The sequence below is a fragment of the Lynx canadensis genome, chromosome B2 (assembly GCF_007474595.2).
Source record: "Lynx canadensis isolate LIC74 chromosome B2, mLynCan4.pri.v2, whole genome shotgun sequence".
Lineage (NCBI taxonomy): Eukaryota > Metazoa > Chordata > Mammalia > Carnivora > Felidae > Lynx > Lynx canadensis.
This window is the reverse complement of record NC_044307.1, coordinates 44928046-44952826: the sequence shown is the minus strand read 5'-3', so window position 1 is coordinate 44952826 and position 24781 is coordinate 44928046. Positions and strand designations below refer to the sequence as shown.

The following is a 24781-nucleotide window of genomic DNA, read 5'->3' as shown; positions in this document are numbered from 1 at the left end:
CTGAATGAGAAGGCTCATAACTCCCCCAATCGTGACTTCCTGTCTTCATGTATTTCTCCTTTTCTAGTTTCCCATCCAGTTGTTTTTAACTACCTTACGAAGACATCAACGTGGGTGCATTTAGGATTGAAGAAGAGTGGCACAAGGTGAAGTGGTCTAGCGAGTGCTGGAGGGAGTCTCTAAATGCTTTTGGAAAAGCCATGAACCCTGCTGATCAAAACTTGATTTTAACTGTAAATGAGAATACCAACGCTTCATCCTCCCAATTCATGGGATTTCATGGAGACTTAACCTGAAAGGGATCAAAGCATTTTCGAAGGTGGCACAGGACTGTAAGAAACAAATGAGCCAAACAGAAGGGGAAAGTAACTCCTTCCAGAGAACTTGGCCCTAGGTTGTCCTACCCTAAGGGATAGAACTAGAAAGAACATCCAGCCAGTGTGAGGACTGAGGCTTGGTCTGGGATCTCCTGGTGACTTGTGATGAAACCTTAAGAAAAGCACTCTCAAATTCACCGGATAGGTTTTCCTTAACTTTAACTAAAATCACCGGTTTAGAATAGATCATTTCATTCTTTACTACTCAAGGATTCTTTTCACAATGCTTCACGACATAAATGTTTTGAGTAATTTTTAAAATTTTATTCAACACATTTTTGCTGTGCCTACTAGTTATATCTGAGGAGCTGTGCTAAGTGGTGGTGGCCCCTGGCAGTGAGTAGGATGGGCCAGGTCCTGCCTTCAGGGAACTCGCAGCTGACAGCCTCGAAGAGGGAGCCATCTTGTACCCCAGAGAGGCCAGTCAGCAAATCTCTTGTGTAAAGGGTCGGGCTGAAAATATTTTTGACTTTGGGAGCCATGTGGTCTCTGTCACAGCTACTCAACTCTGTCATTGTAGCACAAAAGCAGCCATAGGAAATAGGTGAATAAACGGGCATGGCTGTGTTGCCATAAAACTTTATTTACAAGAGCAAGTGGATATGACCCCCAAGCTGTGGTTTGCGGAATCCTGCTTGACCTCAGAAATTGAGGTCTTTCCTTGGTGGGAGAGAAATGATCCAGAAAACACACTTCTGGCTTAAGAGACGGAGACGGAGACAGAGACGGATTTGGGGAGAGAACTACTTTGCCAGTATACTATCTTCTTAGGTTGAACAATTAGATTGTCATCTACGAAAGATGAGACGCAACGAAAGTTATAAATTACCCTGAGCAGTAATAGTGCCCTCCCTTACTGTCTTATTAATTCGATGTCTCATTTGAGAACAGTTCTCCAGAGACAGTGAGCAATTTAGATATATGGAATATGAAAATATAGGGAGGAGATAAACAACATGTGTTGAGTAATTCATGTTCAGCCAAGAGCCGAGCCAGTCTGAAAATTACCCTGTCAAATGCGTTGGCTCCCTCTGAGAAAGAGAAATCATTTGGCCTAAAATGGTATTAAAACACTAACCGTTGTGTTCTCCAAGACTGAAAAATGTGAACATTCTCTGCATCCTTATTGAATGTTCAGCAGAACCAAGTATATGTACAGGGAGGTAAGAAAGTCAAGCCTAGAGGCAAATACAGGCAGTCTACCAGTGCCCTGGACCGATGACCCCCACTCTCCTTTCCCTCCTACACAGACCCAGTTCTAACACACATCTAGGAGACAAATGCATTAAATTTGATGTTATTTCATGTCCGGGTGAATACTTGCTAATATATCTCCAGATTGGACTGAAGGGCGAAGAAAAATATTACTTTAGCTCAGTGGTTGGGTGGTAGGATCGGTGGAAGTGTGTGTGGGGGGTTAATCGTGGTTCTGACAAGTCCCTCAAAGTCGAATCATTATAGACGCACTGCCGTATATGAACCCATATGTGAAACTGGTATCTAAATAAAACAGATAATTATAAGACAATTACTTGCTTTGTGAAAACCACGATTGGTAATGGTAAAGGCATTTTAATACATGAAAGTTTTATTAATCTATTGCTGCCAAAAAAGATGTTTTCCCGCTTCCTGAACTAAGTCCTAATTAAAAACTAGATGTTTTCAGAAACACAGTATTGGCTTTCTTCCCAGCACATTGGGAAGCTGTTCGATAAAAGAGTGTTTTTCATATACCTAAGAGCACCATTTAGTTGTCTCAAACAACTAGGAAAGGTAATGCCAAGGAAGTCTAAAGAAACTACAGAACAGAACAGAACAGAAATTGTTAGAATAACATACCTGCATAACAATAAGTGAAATAAGACTGTGTTATCCCTTGCACAATGTGGCTGGGGGCAGGAGGAGAGAGGTATTTAGGAAGAAAGAAGGAGGAGAAGGGGAGGAGGGGTACAGGAGGAAGAAAGGCCAGTAAATTTTTACTAACTAGAACTCAGATCATCAGCCAGAGTTAACACAATTGGGGAGACAATTTCAGATGAAAGAATTCATTTTTGTTGTTGTTTTAGTTTGTTTTTTTTTTAATTTTTTTTTAATGTTTTATTTATTTTTGAGACAGGGAGAGACAGAGCATGAACAGGGGAGGGTCAGAGAGAGGGAGACACAGAATCTGAAACAGGCTCCAGGCTCCGAGCTGTCAGCCCAGAGCCCGACGTGGGGCCCGAACCCACGGACCGCGAGATCATGACCTGAGCCGAAGTCGGCCGCTTAACCGACTGAGCCACCCAGGCGCCCCTGTTTTGGTCTGTTTTTAAACACCTATCATTGATTTGGTAAAGCACCAACAAAGTTCTTGAGTATATATTAGAGTCATCTTTTGTTCAGCTAAACTTCATGCAGACTCCTAGACCTACATGAGATTTCACACCCAGAAAATGGCCATGACATCCTCGGAAGCCTAATTCAATTTACAATGACAGGACGATAGCATTCTAGATGGATTTTCAACAAAAACACTGAAATAAAGCAAAAGCTTCCGATTAACTTTCAGTTGGCATTGAGTTAGCCAACACATCACTCCCTAAGGCCCTTCTCTGGGGTCAGGATCAGATGAGCAACACCCACAGAATAGGCCAACAAATAATACACTTTTCCTCCGCTGTGCTCTAGCTGAAGCTTCTGTCTGCACACCGGTGTGGCTTAGACATCCCAGGGTTGGTCCCAACAAGCGATAAAGGTAAATCCCACCCAACTCCCTTGGGTCTGTACACACCTGGAAGAATTTCATCCCACCAGATGTTCACATAGTCATCCCGGTCAGTTCTTGACTGCTCATGGTAAAATCCCAAAGCGTGGAGAATCTCATGTTCAATGATGGCCTTATAGTCACACCCCTGGCCAATGGAAAGGTTCTGTCCCACGTGTTGATCGCCAACCTCAGACCAGCACCTTTAAAGAAGAGGAGAGGGAGATTTTCTCCTAAAGAACTCTCAAGTGGCTGTAATTCATGGGGTTCCAGAACACAAATTTGAAGGAAGTTAGGTTTGATTTTAAAAAAGGAATTGTCAACGGCATTCTCATAAGCTAATAGTTCAAAATAGGGGACTAGTTAACTGAGCAACATTCCCTGCAGGGAATAACATACAGTCTTTGAAAGTGGTGGTCCAGTGGCCCCTGGGTGGCTCAGTCAGTTAAGCTTCCAACTCCTGATTTCAGCTCAGGTCATGATCTCATAGTTTCTGAGTTTGAGCCCTGCATTGGGCTCCATGTTGACAATGCAGAGCCCGCTTGAGGTTCTCTCTCTGCTTCCCCCCCAACCATCCCCCAATGGTCCATGCTTATTCCCTCTCTCTCTCTCTCTCTCAAAATAAATAAATAAAATTAAAAAAAAAATAAAAGTGATGGTCGATTATCAGTGTGATACCTACTCAGAGGCAAATCAATCCTAATAATGCACCAGGTAGAAAAAAGTAACAGTTGGCATTCTTTCTCACCTCCACAAACTCAAAGGACATTCCACAGTATAACACTATTGCCTTTGTACCACAGTATTAAGTTGTCTCTGGGTAGTGGCTGTGGTTGATTTAAATTTTTCTCCTTTGTACTTTAATGAATTTCCAAATTTCCTATAATGAGCAGGTATCAATTTTACAATCGTGAAAAAGAACCTCATTAAAGAGACGAGTCTACTTCTTTGGCTGTCGGCCAATCTGCAGCACTACGAAAGCACAGGGCTGGCTGCCTTCCAGTTCTACAGACTCGGGGCAAGAAGGACCCATAACTTCTCACAGAAAGCAATAGACTCAGCAACTGCTGGCCGATTCTCTAAATTCATCACGGTGCAGTCTCTTGCCCCTTTTTTTTCCCAATTATTTTTTGTCTTTTCTCATAAATCCAACTTTCCGCCTCTAGTGGCAAATCTGAAGCTTTCCACGAATTGTCTCCTCTGCTTTAAGTTGTGGAACAGGATCTATACTCTAACCAGTGCTCAACAGAATAAGTGATCTGCTTATACTTTAAATTTTTTCTTAATGTTCATCCATTTCTGAGAGAGAGACAGAGTGTGAGCAGGGGAGGGGCAGAGGGAGGAAAACACAGAATCTGAAGCAGGCTCCAGACTCTGAGCTGTCAGCGCAGAGCCCTACATGGGGGCTTGAACTCACGAACCTGTGAGATCAAGAGCTGAGCTGAAGTCTGAAGTCCAACCAACTGAGCCACCCAGGTGCCCCGCCCAACTTTTAAGTGTGACCAATGGATTACAAGTTCTTTGATGACAATCACATTGTCTCACCCACCATTGTTGTCACCAAGATTGCTAACATCATATACCTTCAAATGCTAATGACTTTGGTTTCTACTCAAAGATAGATCTTAATTATCTTCCAACAACTTTTTAAGGTATAATTTACATACCATGAAATTCACCAATTTTAAGAATACAATCAATGCTCTTTTGTAAATGTATTGAGTTATGCAAGCATCACCATGATCATTTTGCATCTCTGACGGTGGCATTTTATTCCAAACTAGAGTTGACTCTGCAAAATACCCACAATCCAGAGGAAGTACTTATTTATCTTGTTTTTAAACATCCCTCTCCCAACAGAAATGTGTAAGTTGCAAAAATGCCACAACTCTGCCTGTCTGACTCTTTTACCTTCTCTTTCTAGAAAGAGCCCAGTTAACTCCCCCACCCCCTTCAGGGGACCAGGGCCTTGAAGGTTTTTGGGCCCTTTGGTCCAGTTTTTTCACCATTCTTCCTCCTTTTTCTGTTCCCCTAACTTAAGCCACAGGCAGTAAGAATCTCCCAGACTCAGATTTCACAAGAAAGAACATCCCTTAAAACTGAACTTCCCCTTCATCAAGTACTTGGGGATTGAGTTACAAACTGAGAAGAAGTCCAGAGAATTTTACTAGGGGAAAGAGAACTTTTGGAAAGTGATTGCATTAGCTTCATTTTATTTTTAAGAGAAAAAAAAAGAGAAACCGTGGTAGCTACAAATGGAAATAAAAGTGTTAAGAAAATGAACTTTTTTCCCTGAAACCTTCAATAAATAATTAAAGGTTTTGGTACTTAAAAAAAAATTTTTTTTTAATGTTTATTTATTTTTGAGAGAAAGAAAGAGACAGAGTGTGAGTGGGGGAGGGACAGAGAGAGAGGGAGACACAGAATCTGAAGCAAGCTCCAGGCTCTGAGCTGTCAGCACAAGAGCCCAACCTCATGAACCCATGAGATCATGACCTGAGCCGAAGTCAGATACTTAACCAACCGAGCCACCCAGCACCCCGGCTTCCGTACTTTCTTGAAGTGCAAAGGTCGCCAAGGGACAAAATGAACATGTCAAAAGCAGAGAAACTCTAAAATCTGTGTTCTTGGCGAGGTCCGAGGTGTACTTTACATGTTTTTCCTTCACAAAAAGAGGAACTGTGGGAACACTCTTGGTTATCTCCACTTACATGACCCACAAGAACCTCAGAGCTTGTCCAGAAACACACTCACTCTCTTACCCTGAAAGCGGTTCTTCTGGCAATATTCCCAAGCTTGGTGAATGAAGTAACCACCCGGCAGTCACTGAATCAAAAATCTTAGATTCCTCGTTCTTCTTAACCCTTCCCATCAACTAGCCACCAGCTTTCGAGAAGTCCCCCTGTTTTCGTTGTTTTGAAATTCATTCCCTTTTTTCTATTCCAACTGTCTCTTCTTTAGTGTGCGTCCGTTTCATTTCTGTCCTGGACGACTGGGACATTCTTTCATTGGTCTCCCGCCACCAGTCTTGCCCCTACTTCGATTCTTTATCCACGGTTGCTAGAGTAATCTTTCCAAAATGGAAAACTGAACATATAATGAATCACGCACAGAAGAGGGCACTCCTGCACACGTGGTTTGTCTATTAGCAGGCTTCCGTTTTATCGCCTGGCTCCACGGCTCATCTCACTGCCCCTTACATGCCCCTTACGTGAGTTCTCCGAGTAAGACACATTCGTGTTTATGTTTGCTTTTTTCTTGTCTCTCTTCTCTTCCTTTTCCTCTTCCTTCTTCTCCCCCCCCCCACTTTCTCTCCCTCTCTTCCCATCCCCCATTTTGTACCTCCCTCTCTTCTGCCTCTATGTCCTTCTCCCGTCTTCATTTAACAAGCAGTGTGGCTTTCCCTGATGCTTCACTACACGCTGAGAGTTCCTGCTTCTGCCCTCTTATGGCCCACGGCACTCCCCTTAGCATATATAACTATTGTTTTTCTCCACCACCCCCAGCTGCCAGCTGTAAACCTTGTGGGATCTAAGACCCTGCGGCATGCTGCTTTGTGTCTAGAGACTAACACACTTCCCGGCACAGAGTAGGTGTGCATAAATTGCAGTTTTAATAAAAGTCCGAGCTAAGGAAAAAAGCACTCAGGTAAGTGAGGAACTTGTGTCTAAGTGGTTGCCACAACTTTTACTTTTTTCACTGCTATTTTTTTGCATATTTTTTTTTCTTGAGAGGCTAAATCATATGCTAACTTCCTTCCCCATCTCCTATCCATCCATGATTAACAAAACCACCATCAGAACGAGACAACCAAATCCAGGCAACACCTAGAGGCAGTTTGGGGAACTGCAGCATGAGGAAATGTGTGCTGAAAGACACAGAGGGGCCGTCACAGCAGATGACAGCTTGGCTTCCCCACTGCATCTAGCCCAGGTTGGTTGACATAAATACCACTGGGAAAGAAGAGCTTCTTTCTTGATATATCATTTATTTCCTAGGAGACATACAAAGTAAAAACTGTACATAGAACTTTTCTATGTATAGGTCCACCCAATAGAGTACTATAATTTAAAACAGTACCATAAAGGGGCGCCTGGGTGGCTCGGTCGGTTAAGCGTCCAACTTCGGCTCAGGTCATGATCTCACGGTCTGTGAGTTCGAGCCCCGCGTCGGGCTCTGTGCTGACTGCTCAGAGCCTGGAGCCTGTTTCAGATTCTGTGTCTCCCTCTCTCTCTGACCCTCCCCCGTTCATGCTCTGTCTCTGCCTGTCTCAAAAATAAATAAACATTAAAAAAAAAATTTTTAAACAGTACCATAAAAAGAGTGTAATTTATACTTTAATACACCTGACCTAAAAAAAAAAAACACTCCGCAAGTTAAAACATGACCTAAACCCAGGAAAAGAATTGAGATAAATCTCTCTGTTGCCCAGACATAGCCAAACGACTCATTCTTCATCTAGAACATTAAAAATACGATAGTTTCAAAATTCACAGAGCAAGACTTGATTCTGCTTTCCGTTTCTTTCCGGTTTCTTCTTTTGAAAGACATGTGTCGCTTCACACTTTGTAAAATTTCATACTTACCCAGAAAACTTCTGAAATATGATGTATGAGCTCTCTCCTTCATAGGGCTTGAAATCCACACAGGACCTGAGGCGGAACATTTCAAAGGCGTAAAGAATGGCTCCTTTGGCGTTCAGCCCTGCAGAAATCAGTAAAAGTATCAATGAGCGTTACTTAAACCTTAGATAATATATATAACATGGTTCAGAGAAAAATCTTGCCACCACATGAAATCCTCAGAGGTTTATGGGTATATTTTTCGGTAGTTAGTAGATTCCTTGGAAACTACAACTATAAAACTAGTCCTGTATATAAACATTAAGTGTTGGGGCGTATGGGTGGCTCAGTCAGTTAAGCGTCCAACTTCAGCTCAGGTCACGGTTTCTCGGTTTGTGGGTTTGAGCCCCGCATCCAGCTCTGTGCTGATAGCTCAGAGCCTAGAGCCTGCTAAGGATTCTGTGTCTCCCTCTCTGACCCTCCCCCACTTGCGCTCTGTCTCTCTGTCTCAAAAATAAATAAACATTAAAAAAATTGTTTTAAAAACCTTAAGTGCAAACTTTAAATATATAATGTAAATATAACTACAAAATAAGAATACACTCCTATGTGTAGCTGAACAAAATTATAAACTGACTTCCTTATTTCCTCCCTTCCCCTTTCCCCATTCAAGCAGAGATCCTGAGTGCAATTGCCTCAGGAGAGTCCCGCTGCAGAGCAGAAGACTGCAAGCCATTTGTCTTCTGTGTGAATAAAGTACCTTGTAGAGAAGCAGTGAGAATGGTGCTCACTGCAGTCTAAAAAGATAACCTTCTTGGGGCGCCTGGGTGGCGCAGTCGGTTAAGCGTCCGACTTCAGCCAGGTCACGATCTCGCGGTCCGTGAGTTCGAGCCCCGCGTCGGGCTCTGGGCTGATGGCTCAGAGCCTGGAGCCTGTTTCCGATTCTGTGTCTCCCTCTCTCTCTGCCCCTCGCCCGTTCATGCTCTGTCTCTCTCTGTCCCAAAAATAAATAAAAACGTTGAAAAAAAAAAAATTTAAAAAGATAACCTTCTTGCTGGAGGAAGACAGCAGAGTTTTGAGAAGTTTATGGGCTCTAAGAGCATGAGAAGCGCATCTGGTATTTTACCTTGCTTCCCAGCAACGCTTCTGGAGAGATGACAAGACTAAACAGCGCTGGAAACAGCCTTGGGAAAGATTTCCTTTTTTCTTTTTTTTAAGAAAAAAAATTTTAATATTTATTTTTGGGAGAGAGAGAGAGACAGAGTACAAGTGGGGGAGGAGAAGAGAGAGAGGGAGACACAGTATCCAAAGCAGGTTCCAGGCTCCAAGCTGTCAGCACAGAGCCTGATGCCGGACTCGAACCGCGGGATCATGACCTGAGCCGAAGTCGGACGTTTAACCAACTGAGCCACGCAGGTGCCCCTGGAAAAGATTTCTATGACCCAAACTTGGAACCAAAGCAGCAGAAGCCTAATGGACCTGAAGAGGCCAGCACAATAGATGCTTACTGGTAAACTGTAGGTTAGGACCAATGACCAAAGATCAAATGTCTTTCCTGTCCCCTAACAAGCGCACATGCTGGCATTGCAAAAGATAAGCATGGGGTGGGGAGGAAAGATACTCTGGAGGAACAGAGATTATGTTTTACTTAGTGTGTGTCCTTTTTTCTCCCATCACTCATTGAAGGTAGGGCTCTAAGTTAAAAATTAAGCTATGTTATATAAAGTTACATTATGTTTATTGTACGTTTGCTTTCGTGCATTCTCTCAAAGAGTTTATAGTTCTTGGCAGTTTACTCCGTACTTACTTTATGGTTTCCTGACCCTATGTTATTTAATAAACTACCAAATTAGAGATTCACAGTTCAGATGTCGTAAGATTAGATCAAGGTCATTAAATAAATAATCAATGGAATAATCAGTAAATTACTTGTGGAAGCAACACAGGTAACAACGACAACATGACAGATTTTCATGAAGTTTTACCTATCCTCTGTGACATCTGTAATATGAATATTTGTACTGAAGACAGCTTAGTTGTCACGAAAGTTGTCACAAACTGGGACAAAATGTTTGCAAAATACACATCTGACAAAAGACTTGCATCCAGAATATGTAAAACACTCCTACAACTCAAAGAAGAAAGCAAATAACTAATCTTTTAAATGGGCAAACTATTTAAACAGGTATTTTACAAAGGAAGACATACAAATGAACAATAAGTAAATAAAAAAGAACGTAAAATGACAATAAGTAAACTAAAACCACAATTGCATACCACTACATGTCCACCAGTATGGCTAAAATTTAAAAAAATAACAGCAACGAATGTTGGAAAGTGGTGTAAATGAACTTTCATTCCTCATTTGTAGAAGTTTGTAAAAAGGTACAAGCACTTTGAAAGAGATCCAACACTAAACCTATGTCTGTATTATAACCCAACAATTTCACTTAAAAAAAATTTTTTTAAGGTTTATTTAGTTTTGAGAGAGAGACAGAGTGCGAGCAGGGAGGGACAGAGAGAGAAGGGGACACAGAATCCAAAGCAGGCTCCAGGCTCCGAGGTCTCAGCACAGAGCGCATCGCAGGGCTCGAACCCACAAACCATGAGATCGTGACCTGGGCCAAGTCGGATGCTTAACCGACTGAGTCACCCAGGCATCCCTCACTTTTGATACTTACACCAGAGACATGAATATGAACGCATATATTCCAAACAGGCATGTGCAAGAATGTTCAGAGTAGCTTTAGTCATCATAGCTCAAACATAGAATCAATGCCCATTGTCTATAAACAGGAGATTGGTTAAATAAGCTGTGATATACTATATTCACGCAATGGTATGCCACTCAGTAATAAAAAGGAACAAACTATTGATAAACACAACAACATTGGTGAATCTCAAAGACATTTTACTCGGTAATCAAAAAGAACCCCCATAAAATATGATTCCATTCCTATGAAATTCTAGAACAGGCAAAAACAACAACAACAAAAAAGGAGTTGTTTCTGGAAGGGTGAGAAGAACTATAAAAAGCATGAGAGAACTTTCTGGGATAATAAAAATGCTCTTTTTTTTTTAAGTTTATTTATTTCTTTTGAGAGAGAGAAAGAGAAAGAGAGGGAGGGAGGAGCAGAGAGAGAGGGACAGAGAGAATCCCAAGTAGACTTCACGTTGCCAGTGCAGAGCCTGACACAGGGTTCAATCCTATGAACCAGGAGGTCATGACCTGAGCCAAAGCCAACAGTCGGAGGCTTAACCAACTGAGCCACCCAGGCACCCGATAAAAGTGCTCTTAATAGGAGTTGTATGAATATGTTTACATTGTAGAAGTGTAATATATAAAACCCATTGAACTGTTCAGTTAAGACTCATGCATTTTACTCTCTGTACATCTTACATTAAAAAGAACTATAAATAAATATTAAATTTCAGTTAAAGATATGCATGCTCAGGTGTTTGGGGTAAAGCATACTGGTCCCTGCAAATTACTCTGAAATGTATCAAAAATAGAATGTATTGACAGAAGTTTAGAAAGATGGACAGGATGGATAGATGAGATAAAGCAAATATAGCAGAACGTTGTTTGTATAATGTAGGTGATGAGTATATGAGTGTTCACTGTACAATGGTATTAGCTTTTTGTATGTTTAAGTTTTTTCATAATAAAATGTGAAAAGGACAATAATTACAACTTTAAAGAAAGAAAGAAAAATCCTATCAGCTTATATTCTATTTCCAGTAAAAAAAAAAAAAAAGTCCTTCAAAATGAAGGCAAAAAAGAGGTGATTTTGAAGAAAGAAGAGAATTTGTCACCAACAGTTTTGCTCTACAAAAAATGCTAAAGAAAGTTCATTAGGCTAAAGAGAGATGACACCAGCTAAGAACCCAGATCTCCAGAGGGAATGAACAGAGCCAGAAATATCAAGTATAAAAGTAACTATAGAGAATTTTTTTCATTCATTACTTTAAGAGACAACTGATTAAAGCAAAAATGATAACCCTGTATTATGAGGTTTATAAAGTATACAGTTGAGGGGCGTCTGGGTGGCGCAGTAGGTTAAGCGTCCGACTTCAGCCAGGTCACGATCTCACGGTCCGTGAGTTCGAGCCCCGCGTCGGGCTCTGGGCTGATGGCTCAGAGCCTGGAGCCTGTTTCTGATGCTGTGTCTCCCTCTCTCTCTGCCCCTCCCCCGTTCATGCTCTGTATCTCTCTGTCCCAAAAATAAATAAACGTTGAAAAAAAAAATTTTTAAAATAAAAAAAAAAAATAAAAAAATAAAGTATACAGTTGAAAAGTATAAGCCAACAATAGCACAAAAGAAAGGGTTATAAATGAAATTATACTGTTCTAAAATGCTTACATTTTATGCAAAACAGCACAATATTAAGTCTAAGGATACTGTCACATATTAGGTCTACAAATTGTAATCCCTACTGCAAAGTCTCACAAAACAATATGAAGGGATTGAGCTGAAAAGCCACTACAGGCCCCAAGTAAAATTTTAAATTCTTGGATTTAACCAAAAGAAGGCAAGAAGAAATAAAAGCAAAAATAAAAGACAAATAATAACTGTTAGTTCTAAATCAAACGATATCAATAATTACATTAAATATAAATACACCAAATACTGTAGTTAAAATTCAGAGGTTGATAAACTGTATAAAAAAGTAAGACCCAAATATATACTGTCTGAAAAAGAGACACTTTAAATATAAAAAATTGATAGGTTGGAAGTAAAAAGTTGCACAGTGCAAACAGTAAGTTTTATAAAGTTGGTGTAGCTAGATTTAAATTAGACAAAGTAGACTTCAAAACAGAGAAGATTGCCAGACATAAAGAGAAACTTCTCTAAATGAGAAGAGTCAATTTAGCAAGATGATATGACAATGTGCTTGCACAGAAGAGCAGCTTCACACAAGTGCAAAAAGAAGAAATAAACAAATGCACAATTATAGTCAAAGAGTTTAACACCTCTCTCTCAGTAACAGATAAAACAATAAGTCCAAAACTCTATGCAGATATAAGTATTTGAACAACACAGTCACCTTGACCTATTTGACGTTGATAAAATAACATGCCCCAAACCAGCCAAATACAAGTTCTTTTCCAGTGCACATGGAATAGTTACAAAGGTAGACCACGAAACATGTCTCAGTAAATTTCAAAAGATTGAAATCTTATACAATATGTTCTCTGACCTCAACAAAATTAAACTAGAAATTAATAATAGAATATCTAGAAGAGCTACAGACATTTGTAAATTGAAAAGCACACTTCTAATTGACCCATCGATTTAAAAAAATTGCAAAGGAAATTAGAGCATATCTAAATTAAATTTTAATAAAGACACAACCATAGCAAAATTTGTGAAAAACAGTAAAAGCATAGTTTCAAATAAAATGTACAGATTTAGATGCCATATTATATATAGCATTATATTATATTCTAAAAATGAAGTTTTAAAATCAATGATATAAATTTCCACCTTCATTTTAAAAAAAGAAGAGCAGGGGCGCCTGGGTGGCTCAGTCGGTTAAGCGGCCGACTTCGGCTCAGGTCATGATCTCGCGGTCCGTGGTTTCGAACCCCACGTCGGGCTCTGTGCTGACAGCTCAGAGCCTGGAGCCTGTTTCAGATTCTGTGTCTCCCTCTCTCTGACCCTCCCCTGTTCATGCTCTGTCTCTCCCTGTCTCAAAAATAAATAAAACATTAAAAAAATAAATAAAAAAATAAAAAATAAAAATAAAAAAAGAAGAGCAAATTAAACTGGAAGGAAGTAGAAGAAAGGAAATAATAAAGACAAGCGAAAAGCAACAAAATAGAAAGCAGACAAACAAGAGAAAATTAACAAGTCAAAAGTTGCTTCTTTGAAAAGATTAATAAATCAATACTCTGCTTAAAAAACAAACAAAAAAGGCAAGTCATAGACTGGGAGAAAATATTCACTATAATAAAACTTTTTAAAAAATCATGGTAAGAGTTGAAGAGACATTTCATAAAAAAAGATACACAAATGGCCAATAGCACATGACAGTGTGGGAAACATCATTGGTCATTAGGAAAATGCAAATTAAAATCACAATGAGAGGCCATTTTACAACCACCAGAATGGCTACAATTAAAAAGGCAAACATTGCCAATGTTACTGAAAATGTGGAACAAATGGAACACTGCTACATTGTTAGTGAGAATGAAAAATGGTACAGCCACTTCGGAAACCTGCTTGGCATTTTTATTGAAGTTAAACATATATTTGCCATATGATCAAGCAACTCTGTTTCTAGACATTGGCCCAAGATAAATTAAAAAATACATTTCCACAAAGACTTGTACACAATGATCAGAGTCTTGTACACAAGACTTTCACAAATGTGAAACAACCCAATGTCCATCAACTGAAAAAGGGATAAACAGCTGCCATAATACTGAGGAATATTTCTGAGTAGTAAAACAAGAATTAAGTACTGGTCCACAACAATATGGAAAATCTTTAAAAACATGTTGAGCAAAAGAAGCTGGATACAAAACAGTACATACTGTGTGATTCCATTTATCGGTAAACCAGTATATATTAGTAAATCGGTAAATCGGTATACATTAGTAAAACTAATGTATAAGGTAAAAGAATGGTCGTGTCTTTTGGAGCATGGGGTAGAGATTGGCTGGAAATGCACACAGGAAATTTCTGGAGTGATGGGAGCATGGGTTACATAAGTTTATGCGTTTATCAAAAGCCACTGACTTTTACACTGATTTGTGAATTTCAATCCATGTAAATTTAACTTTGATAAAAGAATTATAAATGAAAATGAAACTAGTAAGTTGGCTCTTTCCAATGGTTTGGCCCCAGGCATCTGAACTTTTTTTAACCCTAAAGGTGATTCTCCTGTGATACTACTTAAGAACCACTGTTGTATCTTTACTGCTGCTACCTTATTTCAGGCCATCTGTCTTCCAGCTTGCTCTTTTAATCTGTTACCTACATTACTGCTAAAGAGACCTTGCTACTCAAGCTGTGGCCGGCAGACCAAAAACATTAGCATCGGCTGTGCAGCATCTCAGACCTCACCCCTGACCCACTCTGCAATTTCACAAGATCCTCAGGGGGGCCTTATGCACATTAAAGTCTGTGAGGCACTGACTTTTGCCTCACCGAGGCATGGCAAAGCTTAAATACAATATTAGGTGAAGGCACAGTGGCCAGCACATAATGGTGATTCAAAAATCATGTCCATGTCTTGATGGAAGGGGGACAGAGCAGGTGCGACAGACAGGAAGAAAAAGTGTAATGGGGAAAATACCCCTCTCAAAAGTTGATGTTTCTTCAATCACATGTCAATAAATATGGGTGCTCCATAAATTTGCAAACGTGCTGGCAAACACTGGGGGAATAAGAACTCAAATTTCCATAAATAAATAAATAAATAAATAAATAAATAAATAAATAACTGAGGACAACAGCATTTGTTTATACCTAGCTCTTCTCCAGAAAAGGGATCAGCACTAATAACAGTGGTGGAAAATATTGAAACATAAGCTATGTCTCCTGAGAGTGGGAGTAGCCTGGCAGCCCATTAAGATAGAGCAAGCCTGTCCCAGCCTCCCCTCTCCTCTGACCTTCCCGCATCCATGAGATGGGCCTCACAGGCATTGCATCATCGTGGCTGTTCGGCTGTCAGTTACCTGCTTGAGGTCAGGCAGTGTCCACACGTGGCTTCAAATATTTATTTATTTCCCCCAAGTGTTATTTCTAACAATGAGCGAGCTACAACTTATCCAGTCCTTTATCTTAAGAGAGAAAAGAATTGAAATTATTACTTCTGAGGAGGAAGGTCTCTGAGAATGCGAAATATAGACTTTTCTATTTCTCAAAAGGATGGAGTGTTTGTTTTGCAACAACAGGGGAAGACATCAGTATGCTGACAATATATTTAGATTCACCTCTATTATTATTTAAAGTGTAAATTTTTTGCTGTGGTGAAGCCAAATTATATTTTATTGTATTTTTGTTCTTTATGGTGCTCTTGGTTTTATTAACATGATAATGTGTTGTGCATTTTTAAAATTGTTATTTGGTATTCTGTAATTTTTTAAATTACCTCTTGTATCAAAAAAAAAGAGAACTACAGGCCAATATCCCTGATGAATACAGATGCAAAAATTCTCAATGAGATACTAGCAAATCGAATTCAACAGCATATAAAAAGAATTATTCACCATGATCAAGTGGGATTCATTCCTGGGCTGTAGGGCTGGTTCAACATTCGCAAATCAATCAATACGATACATCACATTAATAAAAGAAAAGATAAGAACCATATGATCCTGTCAATAGATGCAGAAAAAGCATTTGACAAAATTCAGCATTCTTTCTTAATAAAAACCCTTGAGAAAGTCGGGATAGAAGGAACATACTTAAATATCATAAAAGCCATTTATGAAAAGCCCACAGCTGATATCATCCTCAATGGGGAAAAACTGAGAGCTTTCCCCCTGAGATCAGGAAGACGACAGGGATGTCCACTCTCACCGCTGTTGTTTAACATAGTGTTGGAAGTTCTAGCATCAGCAATCAGAAAACAAAATGAAATCAAAGGCACCGAAATTGGCAAAGATGAAGTCAAGCTTTCACTTTTTGCAAATGACATGATACTACACATGGAAAACCCGATAGACTCCACCAAAAGTCTGCTAGAACTGATACATGAATTTGGGGCGCCTGGGTGGCGCAGTCGGTTGGGAGTCCGACTTCAGCCAGGTCACGATCTCGCGGTCCGTGAGTTCGAGCCCCGCGTCGGGCTCTGGGCTGATGGCTCAGAGCCTGGAGCCTGTTTCCGATGCTGTGTCTCCCTCTCTCTCTGCCCCTCCCCCGTTCATGCTCTGTCTCTCTCTGTCCCAAAAATAAATAAACGTTGAAAAAAAAAATTTTAAAAAAAGAACTGATACATGAATTCAGCAAAGTCGCAGGATACAAAATCAATGTACAGAAATCAGTTGCATTCTTATACACTAATAATGAAGCAACAGAAAGACAAATAAAGAAACTGATCCCATTCACAATTGTACCAAGAAGCATAAAATACCTAGGAATAAACCTAACCAAAGATGTAAAAGATCTGTATGCTGAAAACTATAGAAACCTTATGAAGGAAATTGAAGAAGATACAAAGAAATGGAAAAACATTCCATGCTCATGGATTGCAAGAATAAATATTGTTAAAATGTCAATACTACCCAAAGAAATCTATACATTCAATGCATTCCCAATCAAAATTGCACCAGCATTCTTCTCGAAGCTAGAACAAGCAATCCTAAAATTTGTATGGAACCACAAAAGACCGTGAATAGCCAAAGTAATATTGAAGAAGAAGACCAAAGCGGGAAGCATCACAATCCCAGACTTTAACCTCTACCTCAAAGCTGTAATCATCAAGGCAGCATGGTATTGGCACAAAAACAGACACATAGAACAATGGAATAGAATAGAGACTCCAGAATTGGACCCACAAATGTATAGCCAACTCATCTTTCACAAAGCAGGAAAGAATATCCAATGGAAAAAAGACAGTCTCTTTAACAAATGGTGCTGGGAGAACTGGACAGCAACATGCAGAAAAATGAAATTAGACCATTTTCTTACACCGTTCACAAAAATAAACTCAAAACGGATGAAGGACCTGAATGTGACACAGGGAACCATCAAAACCCTAGAGGAGAAAGCAGGAAAAGACCTCTCTGACCTCAGCTGAAGCAATTTCTTACTTGACACATCCCCAAAGGCAAACCTCATGAAGATAAAAAGCTTCTGCAAAGGAAACAATCAACAAAACTAAAAGGCAACCAACAGAATGGGAAAAGATATTTGCAAATGACATATCAGACAAAGGGCTAGTATCCAAAATCTATAAAGAGCTCTTCAAACTCCACACCAGAAAAGCAAATAATCCAGTGAAGAAATGGGCAGAAAACATGAATAGACACTTCTCCAAAGAAGACATCCAGATGGCCAACAGGCACACGAAAAGATGCCCAACGTCGCTCCTCATCAGGGAAATACAAATCACAACCACACTGAGATACCACCTCATGCCAGTCGGAGTGGCTAAAATGAACAAATCAGGAGACTATAGAGGCTGGAGAGGATGTGGAGAAACGGGAACCCTCTTGCACTGTTGGCGGGAATGCAAACTGGTGCAGCCACTCTGGAAAACAGTGTGCAGGTTCCTCAAAAAATTAAAAATAGACCTACCCTATGACCCAGCAGTAGCACTGCTAGGCATTTACCCAAGGGATACAGGAGTACTGATGCATAGGGGCACTTGTACCCCAATGTTTAGAGCAGCACTCTCAACAATAGCCAAATTATGGAAAGAGCCTAAATGTCCATCAACTGATGAATGGATAAAGAAGTTGTGTTTTATATACACAATGGAGTATTACTTGACAATGAGAAAGAATGAAATCTGGCCCTTTGTAGCAACGTGGATGGAACTGGAGAGTGTGATGCTAAGTGACATAAGCCATACAGAGAAAGACAGATACCATATGGTTTCACTCTTATGTGGATCCTGAGAAACTTAACAGGAACCCATGGGGGAGGAGAAGGAAAAAAAAAAAAGAGGTTAGAGTGGAAGAGAGCCAAAGCATAAGAGACTCTTAAAAACTGAGAACAAACTGAGGGTTGATGGGAGGTGGGAGGGAGGGGAAGGTGGGGGATGGGTATTGAGGAGGGCACCTGTTGGGATGAGCACTGGGTGTTGTATGGAAACCAAGTTGACAATAAATTCCATATTTAAAAAAAAAAAGAAAGAAAAAGAAAATACTGACACGAACATAAAAAAAGTAAATTAATTAAAAAAATAAAGTGTAAGTTTTTCACCGTGGTGAAGCCAAATTATATTTCATTGTATTTTTGTTCTTTATGGTGCCCTTGGTTTTATTAACATGTAATGTGTTATGCATTTTTAAATTGTTATTTGATATTCTGTAATTTTTAAAATTACCTCTTGTATCTCCAACCAGTTAAGCTGCCCTGGTGTCAGTGTAATGTCATACATTCCATTCCATGGGATAAAGAACCATCAGGACGTGGAACCCCTCATATGCAATGGTGTTACTCCCAATCTGAAGCTGATGAACAGGAGGAGTGGGGAGGGAGAAGAGTAAAACCCAAAGTGTCTAATTAAAACAATTAATATTACCCAAATTGTCAGCCAGAATGTAAGGGATGGGGAACTTCCATCTGGTGTTAGGGTCTCTCAGGCCATTTCTGGAGTTCTGTGGAAACAAGGCAAAGATGACCAGGAAGACAATCCTTGAGGCCCCCCTGGCCTCCTCTTTCACTAAATTTTCACACCACAAACAACCTGTCATACAATTTCAAACAACTTAATCACATTTGTCTTCTGATGACCAAAGTGACTGAAGTTCATTATAGACAATTTGGAAACTTCAGAGAAATTATTAAGGACAAAATTTAAAAGACCTACAATTTCTAAAAGTTGAGATAGTCACTTTAAGCATATTGGTGCATTGGGGCACCTGGGTGGCTCAGTCGGTTAAGCATACAACTTTGGCTCAGGTCATGATCTCACGGCTTGTGAGTTCAAGCCCCGTGTTGGGCTCTGTGCTGACAGCTCAGAGCCTGAGCCTGCCTCGGATTCTGTGTCTCTTTCTCTCTCTCTGCCCCTCCCCTGCTTGTGTTCTGTCTCTGTCTCTCAAAAATAGATACATATATTGGTGCATTTCCTTCTCTCATTCACTTACTGGGAAAAATAAGTGAACAGGTAATATGGTAATTATAGACTCTTTGAACTGTTTACTTATTTTTCATCTGTTTTTGTTATCATCGACCACAGTTGAAGCCCCTGTGGGTACAGATGATAGATTAGATTCTTTCATGTCCTCCACAGTGCCCATGCCAGGGCTGGACACAGCAGAGGCTCCCAGTCATAAAAAACAGCCAGTACTGAGGATCGTCATTATGTCCTTAACAGGTACTCACCCTTAGGAGGATGTCCCCTTGAAAGAGGTCCAAGCCTTCAGCTAGATGCAGATTTAAAAATATACATATTTGAGTGAGCATTACTAAAAGGCATTTCTCATAATAAAATTAATCTTTTCCATTGTAAATCTTTCAGTGTTCATCTTCATGTGATAAAAGTCACTTTGAAATAGGCAAAATTTCCTCTAATTGAGTAAATGTAAACAACCCATAAATATCATGTCTTATCACATCCTTGGTCTCATTTTGGAATAAGAAACCTGGTCCAAGAATCTTAAAAGTAAGCAATGAATTAGAAGTCATCTTTTTGATCATTGACTCCAAATCTCTCATACTTGAGGAGGGCACAAGGGAATCTTGAGACAGGAAGTAAGGCACTAGGTGGTCAACAGTTGAGGGAGCTTGAGAACTCCTGACTTGCTTTTCAGGGCACTCTCTGCTATTGTTCCATCCTTCTTCATGACTGTAGGTAAATGGGTTGATTTTTCTCTGCCCATGAATAAACAATGATACTCTCCAAAGCCAAACTCAAGATAATGCCCTTGCAATAAAGACCAGGCAAATATGGATAAATTCACTCAAACTCTATCTCCAAATATCTATCAGGAGCTTAGCACGATAAAATTTCTCCCTGATGGTATCCTTTGAGTCTGGCCTCATGTGTTTCTGAAAATAGGATTCTTAAAAGGCAAGACCCTTGTGGGGAAAATTATGAGCACGTAAAAGAATGTCCCTTCTTATCATAACCCTTATATTTGATAAGCAGCCTCCCCTGTAAAACACAAAGGACTTCAAACAGGGTTGGTAGATTATTTCATTGTGAGAACAGTTCCTGATTTACAGCTCGGAAACCAAGCCAGAGAATTATCACCACAGCCTCACATGGTAACAGAGGTCCCATTTGGCAAAGCTGATGGCTCATTCATGATAAAGGACACCCCTGGGGTTGTAGGTATTAGGAGAAGCTGTGGTTTCACTTCCTAATGACTAAGGCCACCCTTGTATCATCCCTTTCCCCATGCACACATCTCTTTTTTTTTTTTTTTTAGTTTATTTATTTATCTTGAGAGAGAGAGTGTGTGTGAGGGATGGAAAGAGAGGGAGAGAGAGAAAATTCCAAGCAGGACCACACCATCAGCACAGAGACCAGTGCAGGGCTTGAACCCATGACCTGCAAGATCGTGACCTGAGCTGAAGTCAAGAGTCAGACACTCAACCAACTGAGCCACCCAGGTGCCCCTCCATGCACACATTTCCTAACCTCCATAAGCCTAACCTATGTATACAATAACAGCACAATTAAACAAAAACAAATAGCAATGACACGACTGCCTCATGGGCGTAGAATTGCCTTTTTGATAGGGGTAGTATGTGCTGATCTATCCCCTCTCTGCCTTAGGCATGTCATGAACAAAAGCATACATTTCCTGACACCTGGTTTGGATTAGGGATGCAGGTGAGAGCTGGACTCTTCCAGAGTGATATGAACAAGCCCATTCAGACCTTGGCGCCCAGGCTGGTCAGCATAGATGAGGTCATGGAGGTGTGAGAGAGTAGAGCAGCTGGGGGGAGGAATTCTCAAAGAAGCACATATCCCTTAAAAAGAAGCCTCAGGAGATTCACTACCCAAGTTGCTCGTGCAGCATATATTTATTAAGTGCCTAATGTGTCCCAGACTTTGTTCTACCTGCTGGGGATGTAACGGAATAAAACAAAGCCCTCAAGGAGGTGATATTCTTGACTGGGGAGGGAGGAGAGACACACAAATAAATGAACTTGAGTAGCAGATGGAGAAAAGAGCAATAAAAGAAAAAAAGAACAACAGGGGGAAAGTGTTGAGGCAGGGGAGGGTTCACATTTTATAAAGGGTGGTCAGGGGAGGCCTCCCTGAGAAGGTGGAATTTAAGCAGAAATCTGATGGAATAGGGAATAAAGGAAGAGTATTGAGGGCAAAGGCAACAGCAAATAGAAATGAGGAAAGCCTTGATGTCTCAGAGCAGCTTTCCAAACTTTAGCCTGAGAATCCCCGAGGGCTTCTTAAACACAGATGGTGGAGCCTAACCTCAGGGCTTCTCAGTCAGCAAGTCTGGGGCAGGGCCCGAGAATTTTCGTTTCTAATAAGTTCTCTGGCGATGCTAATGCTTCTGGCTGGGGGACCACACACTGAGAACCACCTTTGTAGAGGAATAGCTATGAGGTCAGGGTGGCTGGAAAATCCAAGTAATTAAGGGAAAAAGTAGAAAAAAAAAAAAAAAAGAGAGATCAGATGGCTGGCTAAGTTCAGCTCATCTCAAACTCTAATGTGCAGGGAATCAGCTGGGGTCTGTAAAAAGGGAGGTGGGGGTGAGACCCAAGATGCCACATTTCTAGGAAAGCTCTTAGGTGGTTCAAGTGATACTGACCTGCAGAACACATTTGGGGAATCAAGGTTCCAGGAGCTCTATTCTGTGTTGGACAAGATGTCAACCAGCACTGGTCAGTGTTGAAAGATTGGAAGATTGGATAAGAGAAGTGACATGGCCCGAATCATATCAGAAGGAGAGCTCTGTCTACTTTGGGAGGAAGAGCCTTGTGCAGGGTGAGGGCAGGAAGGCAAGAACAGTTATGAGGCCACCGCAAGAACCTGGCCAGACCCAGATGCCTTAGACCAAGACAGGAAAAGGGAAAGTGCTCAAAAGTCACAACTCGTGATATAATTTGATGGTAGATCTAATAGCATTTGCTGATAGATGGTGTGCACGTTGGGAGACAGATAAGAGTTGGGGCAGCTCTGAGGATCTGAGCTTACTGATCCAGAAGGGGGGAATTTCTTTAAGTGAAATGAAAAGTCTGAAAAAAAGCAAATCTTGGGCTAGAAAGGTTGAATTGTGAGGCATGGAGACAAGATAGGTAAAAAGGTAAAAAGGTAACAATTTCCGGTGTGTGGTTTCTCCCAAACAGTTTTTGTGATGTAGAATCTGGCTATGTAGCTAACCCTAACAATCCTGGTAACTTGCTTGGAATGACCTAAAAAGAGAAAAAACCCACATGGTAAAATTTCTTCATTGGAGTCACACAGCTCAGAGCGGGCGGTGGAGATGAAAACAATGGCTCTAAGATAGAAGAATGATCTTGTCTAGAAAAATAAGGATGTGATAAGGAAAAAAACTCTAACTCTAGTGCCAGCCCTGTTTTAAAATACAGCTGATCCTCTCAGGTACTTACACCTCGATCGCCTGACCAAAGAGAGATGATTTCATGCCTGGCTCTGAAGTCTTGGGACCCGTTCACCCATTTACCTTACCGAACTATTTCTTTAAAACTATTTCAAGCTTTTCCAATTATATGTCAACTAGCCTCCCTGTCCTGTAAATGGGACAAAGCCACGGAAATTCGACCTTTAGCTCTGGGTTTTTCCAGTTTTGTAGTCTGCAAATAGCACTGGGTTGAGTTAGAAGAACTGAAGGTGAGCCCCATCATTGCCATCTGTGATCTGGGCAGATCACCTCCACCACAAGGAGCTTCCTGTCCCTTCTTGCAAAATGAAAATTAGCGCTTACTCTATTACAGGCTTTGGCAATTGGATAGGAAAGCTCTTGATAAGGTATTTAGGATCGTGAATATCTGTTTCCCACCGATCCTAACCAAACATACCCAGAATGTAAAGGCTTCTCCTTCATTTTAGAAACAGAACAAGAAAGAGAAAAGCTTCTCTCTCCTCTTGGTAATGGACCAGGTTGCTGGAGTTCTTCAATAAAAATGTTTGCAGCCAAGATGTTGAAATGGAATACCTTTACACTCTCTAAATCCTAAGCAAACAGGTGTTAATGAATATGACACACCAGTAGAGGGGCTGGGTTCCCCCCTCCCCCACTAAATATAGCCCTAGGCATATATTACATGTACACACACACACACACACAAAATATATATATATATATATATATATATATATATATATATATAGCAAGCAGAATAATCATCTACTTTTCTTTCCTTTTTTCAAAATAAAGACAGGAACACTGAAATTTTTGTAAACAAAAATCATGTTATATGTTTCTAAATCCATGGAGCACTCACTAGTTTCTCTAGAAAATGTGGTCTATCATTTCCATTTTTCAGAAACTTAGCAAATTCCAATGAAACACCAATAGGTATTTCTCCCCTAAAGTTACCCAGTACTCTATCATGGAGATAAGAGCTGTTCAGCAATTGTATCATAAGATTTAAAATTATTTCAAGGCATTAATAATGCAGAAATTATACCCACCAAAATTGATTTCTGAAATATCCCTCTGTTCATCAAAATCTTCATCATGCACTGTCAAAAGTAGGGAAAAATTCTTATTAATCTTGCTGAACAAAAGAAAGTTCAGAAACACTCTCTATGCATTTCAATGGATTCTTACCATTTCCTTCAGAGAGATGTTTAATCTGAAAGAAATAAATATACAGAAAATGGATAACATATACCAGAATTAATATTTCTGAACACTCATAACAGAAGAACTCTACTTACAGATACAGCTGCTATGTGGGCACAAAACAAGATGAACGAGAGAACACAAGTGGATCTAATCCAAATCATTGTTGCAAGTGAACACATTTAGCAAATACACCTTGTGATAAATACTTTTCGGACCTTGCCCTGGCCGTCATTTTAGAAACTTTGACCCTCACATATGTACTGTGGCATTAAAAAAAAATAGCCAAAGGAAATGTCATTGATCCTTTTAAGAACAGAAACCAAGTTTAACATAAAATCTCCAGCTCCCCAGACCAGGGAAAGGTTTGAAAAGGATAATATTGAGATGAATATATAAAAACCTGTAACATTTCTATACACCAGCAATAACATTCCTATATAGCAGCAAAAACTGTTCATGTAATATAACAGATAAAAAAACCCATTCCACAGTATAAATCAAAACAACCTATAAAATATCTATAAAGTATTTAAATCCAATAAAAATATTAAAATTTTATGGAAATGTTTTGAGCAATTATCAGAGGACATAGATCTATTCATACACACACACACACACACACACACGCACATATTTATATCTATAAAATATTCATGAATGGGAAGACTTCATGTAATAAAGATGG

General features: G+C 40.0%; 1 protein-coding gene across 1 annotated transcript in view; it reads right to left on the bottom strand.

Moving 5' to 3' along the window:
• The window catches only part of MEP1A (meprin A subunit alpha), a 37098-nt gene extending 12841 nt beyond the window's left edge, over positions 1 to 24257 (bottom strand). Inside the window, exons 1-7 of the mRNA XM_030315663.1 lie at positions 24189 to 24257; positions 24079 to 24103; positions 23940 to 23990; positions 19691 to 19731; positions 18888 to 18963; positions 7707 to 7824; positions 3148 to 3323 (exon numbers count right to left, since the gene is read on the bottom strand). Of these exons, the coding sequence (XP_030171523.1) occupies positions 3148 to 3323; positions 7707 to 7824; positions 18888 to 18963; positions 19691 to 19731; positions 23940 to 23990; positions 24079 to 24103; positions 24189 to 24257 (556 nt within the window). The remainder of the gene's footprint in view (positions 1 to 3147; positions 3324 to 7706; positions 7825 to 18887; positions 18964 to 19690; positions 19732 to 23939; positions 23991 to 24078; positions 24104 to 24188) is intronic.
• Between the last annotated feature and the right edge of the window lie 524 nt (positions 24258 to 24781).